The sequence below is a fragment of the Pteropus vampyrus genome, unplaced genomic scaffold, assembly GCF_000151845.1.
Source record: "Pteropus vampyrus isolate Shadow unplaced genomic scaffold, Pvam_2.0 Scaffold100, whole genome shotgun sequence".
NCBI classification, from domain to species: Eukaryota; Metazoa; Chordata; class Mammalia; order Chiroptera; family Pteropodidae; genus Pteropus; species Pteropus vampyrus.
Window position 1 is genome coordinate 638,851 of NW_011888881.1, and position 4,919 is coordinate 643,769.

The 4,919-nt window shown below is 56.6% G+C and overlaps 1 protein-coding gene across 2 annotated transcripts in view; it reads right to left on the reverse strand.

Moving 5' to 3' along the window:
- The window catches only part of CRBN (cereblon), a 21,770-nt gene that overhangs the window by 10,195 nt on the left and 6,656 nt on the right, over positions 1-4,919 (reverse strand). For both annotated transcript variants that reach the window (XM_011364635.2, XM_023533303.1), the window contains one exon: positions 1,929-2,088. In XM_011364635.2, the coding sequence (XP_011362937.2) occupies positions 1,929-2,088 (160 nt within the window). The remainder of the gene's footprint in view (positions 1-1,928; positions 2,089-4,919) is intronic.

A 4,919-nucleotide genomic window follows, 5' to 3' on the forward strand; every position in this document is an offset into this window, starting at 1 on the left:
TCAGTCATAGTCCAGCTACAGGGGCGGTGAGGCCAGTGCCACCTGCCACCCCACCTGCCTGCCCTAGACTGACGGGCTCTACGTGGTCTCCCCAAAGTAGGGCGGTCTGTAGATCTCCTGGGGTCCAGAATAGATCGGCTGCCAATCCCTCGTGGCCTAGTGACCTAGATGCACATTTCAGAGCCCAGCAAACTCTACTCGGAGTTTAACCCAGAGAACCCTTTAACCAGTGTGCAAGGCACAGGGGCCAGAGCAGCGTGCACCCCAAGAGTGCTCGTTCTCTCGTCCTCAGCCCCTTCCGTCCCGTCCCTGGCACCTGAGAACACAAAGACCGTGGGCGAGTGTTCCAGAATGCAGGAACACTGGGCGCTGAGACGAGGGTGAGGTTGGAGGGGCTGGGCCCCGACAAGCGCCGCCGGCCTGGGCTCCCCACGCTATCTGTCCTCGCCACGCAGGGCCCGTGAGAACCCCGTTGCCAAGGCCTGACCGGTGGACAGGAGCAGGCTGAGCTGCCCCAAGCAGACTCTTACCCTGGACCCCAAGGCTGTGATCAGACGGCCAGGTCCGGCCAGGACGACTTTAGAGCAGCACAGTCACGGTCGCCCTGCGCTTAGAAGTTTGCAAAGCGGTCATTTCGATTTCTGCATGCTTCGCCACGTTTGACACCCCGCCGCGGTGTGGAGGGACTATTATAAAAGTCGAAATGCTCACCGCCTCCCCCAAAACGTCCAGTGACTGAAACCCACGACCATCGGAATACGGCAGTGCAGCAGCGTCTCGCGAAGTCTGTCAGCGCACTGCCCCAGGGCCTCCCAGGGCCTCCCAGTGCCCAGCACGACTCGGCACTGAACCACGACGAAGCCCCAAACCCCTCTCGGAAGCCCAGGTTCCCCTATGGACTCACAGTCACACTTCCGAACCTCCCACTGTCCTGTTAAAATCAACGAGGGGGGCTGGACACTCAGGGTCTGGCTCGGGCCCGAGGACGTCTCGCACGGCTACACGACGGCTGCCCATGAACTTCAGGCTGTGCCTGTCAGGCCCGTTAGGATCTTAGTTTTGGGGCTGCTTGAATCTTCAGGCAGTCGTCTTGTAACTTTCTCACTAGGCTCTTCTCGGACACGCTAGTCGAAGCACACACCATGCCGTGTCACCGGCTGTCAGCTAGAACACGGAGTACCAAGTCCCAAGAACAGGGAGCGGGAGTCCCCAGGTCCTGCCTGGGGCTGGGTGAGCGCGGCCTCAGACCATCGGGCCTCCTCCGGGAGGGTCCCCGTGAGTCACGCCCACGGCGCAGCCTCCCCGCTCTGCCTCCCCCAGCCCTGCCTTGGGGGCGGGGGGGCATTTTCCCACGTTAGACCAATCTCAGCCGGCCAACTTGTTCCACGTTTAAAAACTAGCAAACTCTTCCTTTAGGCAGAGATCACAGGTGTCAACATTTCATGCATCTCACATGTGAGCAAAGACAGGCTTGTCCACCTTTTCCCACGAGAGCGACCTGGCCGAAGGGGTGCGTGAGGATCGTGCCCGACAAGGCGCCTGCCCCAGCACCCAGGCCCCCCGTCTGCGCCGTGGCCGTGCTGGGTGAGCCGGCAAGCAGCCCCTGTCACAGGAGCCGCGGGGAGGCGGGCGCGCTCAGGTGCTGCCCCAAACCCGCCTTTAAGGTCATGTGTTTATGACTCGGGGGCCAAACACCTGATGTGATTCGAGTTCAGGGAGAGAATCGTGTGGAATTAAGAACCGCACGCTGTCCATGAGTCCACAGCTGGCAGGCGTAACGGCGAGGACACCTCCTGCTTCTGCGAGCCGCTTCCACACTAACAGAAGCTGCCGCTGTGGCCGAGACGGGGGCCACAGGCGTCAGGGGAGGTCCCCGCGAGCTGTCTGTGTCCTTAGAAAGAGCCCCCCGTGAAGCGTTAGTGTCTCACCTTCTGGTACTTCTGCCACCACCGGTGAGAGCACTGGTCCTCCCGGGAGACGGGCTTGGAGGGGAAGAGCTGGCGCCGGCTGAGGGACTCCAGCTGCACGGCGGACATGGTGGGCGGCAGCACGCACTCGGGGAGGATCTGCACCTTGGCCTGCTGGATTCTGAAACAGCCGGGCAGGGCGTTCGCTTTCGAGATAAACTAACAAACTACTAAGTTTCTAAGCATGAGGCTAATTTTACACACTACAATTTTCAACGTTTTCTTTTTTAAACATATTCTGCAAATGCTGATGTTAAGATCCAAGAAATTTTCAACAACACCGTATTTCATCAATCATACCAAAGTTAAAATCAAACATAACCTAAGGGGCAGATTTCCAATCTCACTGTGGAATGGAATGGGAGATGTTTTACCTTTCAGATAAATACACAGTCTATAAATGAAACAAAGTTAAAAAAAGTCAGCGTATAACCACATACCACCGCGCATCCTGACATTTCTCAATCTCTTGGACTCTCTCGACTCCTCGCCCCCCCCTTCCCGCCGCCTCAACACACCTGACGCTTACACCTCCCATTCTCAACAACCCCCTGACCGCAGGTGTAGGAAGACAGAGGAAGAGAAAAAGCAAGAACCCATTCACGTAAGTTAAAATACAACTAATTGCACGTAGCCTTACCTTCTACGTGACATTTTATTATCAAACACTTAACCTGAACATGCAAAGAATCAAAATACACGTTATCTTTTATTTAAAAATTATTTACACTCGTGATAAGTCAGTCAGTCTCCAGAAAGCTACTTGAGGATGTCACGGCCGCAGACATCTTTGCGTGGACTGGCGCCAAGGAGAGGGTGGCGCCTGTGAGCTGTCTTCTCGGGGAGGGGGGCGCGTACCCCCCCCCGGTGGACAGCCCTGAGATGTGGGTGTCAGTACGCCACGTGCTGGGACGAAGCACTGTCAGCCTGACGGAGTCGATGGCATGTTAAAAGTCACTGCTTCGTTATTTATTTAAAAATTCTAAAGTGGTCTTTCAATATTAACCACTGTCTTGACCAACAAAAATAGGTGAAATTTTGATATTTATAAAAATAACTGTCTGGAAATACCTTGGTTTAATTTAATGGTCACAGAAGACTCACTCCACTAACTCCATGTCTCTCCTGCAAGCTCAGGCTGATGTCCGCGTGACTTTGGAAAACGCTTAAAAAATGCCAGCATTCGAGCTGCGTTCAGATGTTCTAAAAACACACCAAATCTCGGCGTTCTTCACCTGACTCATGAACACAAACATGTGGTGATCGTATTTTTAAAGCAAAAGTGTCTGCAGCTTTCTACAGACATCCAGAAACGGATCCTCCTTTAAGGCAATCAGGAATTATGAACGGTTGTCCCTGACAACGGTGGGCAGTAACAGAAGTTCCAGAACGCAGCGCTGCTGGGGGGCTGGCCCCGATCACGCCGCAGCCTGCGGTGCTGCCTGGCGCTCTGCGAGCGCACACGAGGCCCGGGGCAGACAGCGGGCCCTCCCGGCCGCTGAGCTTTCTTTTTAACGTACACCAGTTCTGTTTCCTTCCAACCCGTTCATGGCAACCGTATGTGATTGCTGTTACATTCATTTCCATAGACATAAAAAACAATAAAATGAAATTGCTTCAATAAATATCAGATTGAGCCATAAAAAACGCTTTCAGATGTGGTTCGGACAGTTCTAGGGAATTAGTCTACGAATCTGGAAGGATTCTGCCCTGAGACGCCTTCTGTGAAGCGGTGCTGCAGGCAGACACAACAGGCAGATGAGGCACAGCAAAGGTGGCCCACGCAGGACAGGCGGCCAGGACAGCCAGTTGCTGGCTCTGCCCAGTGAAGTGGCCGACGTGCACGCCCGGTGCGCGTGTGGACCCTGGTACGGCTTCCAGCTGTAAGCAAGTGCCTGACGATGTCGGTCGCAATTATGACAGGTCGGAGAACTTTCAACTCTGGGCCGGGCACAGACAGCCTCCTCCTTCCACAGGGGTTCTGAAGAGTCACAGTGACTCAGCGGCACAATCCATTTCTAAAATTAACTTTTCAAATACTTCCACGTGCACAGAAGACTCCGTAAAAAGGTCGGAAGGTGGCAGGGGACTTTTTACGCGTGCAGGGTCGTTTGTGTGAAGGATAGGCGACTGGCATCGAGCTAGTGGCTGGCCCTCCCGGTGAGTGCCCGGGGCACTCAGCACGGTGGTTTGCAAGGGGGGGGCCTCGAACAGTGCGCCCCGACTCACCAGTGGATGACGTCAGGCTAGACACTCGGCCTCCCCATTCAGACGGGAGAGGGCGGCACTAGCGACTCGGGGGGTTCCTGCGTCCCACCAGCTCTGGTGACGTGGCTGCAGGACCAGGGGGCAGGAAGCAGAGGAGCCCCACCCCACGGAGGCTCTTCCATGAGGCGGCCTCCTGGGGGTCTGCGCAGGGCGGGGACGTGGCCTTTCCGAGCCCGGCCCAGCCCCCCAGCTTTGACGCCCGTGCTGCTAGTCTGAAGACATCCCTGGACGGTGTGCAGAGCTACAGGCTACCGGCACCTTGTGTTCAACATGGCTGTCCACGGTTGCAAGCCACCAGCACCAAGACAGACTCAGATGCGCTTCTCCCCACGTCGGTTCCCGTTCCAGGTTCTGGAACTCGGTACTCACAAGGAACAAGTATTTCCTAAGCCTGAGGACAGCAAGCGCTTTAAATGTGGCCCCGCTGGTCTACCCCACAGCCATGAACAGCTGCTACCGCCTCCCGTGCGCGGCCTGCGGGGATACCCTTCCTCCATCCAGGCGACGATCGAGGTCCGAAACGCAGAGCACAAAGTCGTCTCGGCCTCGTCCCCGCGCGGCTCGCCCACTGAGGCGCAGACATGCACCCTGGGACAGCGAGGGTCCCGCCCTGTGCTGTGTCCAGAGGCATCGGGAGGGTGAGGCTGGCAGCCTGGGCGCTGGCCACAGCCCCCAAGGGCTGCC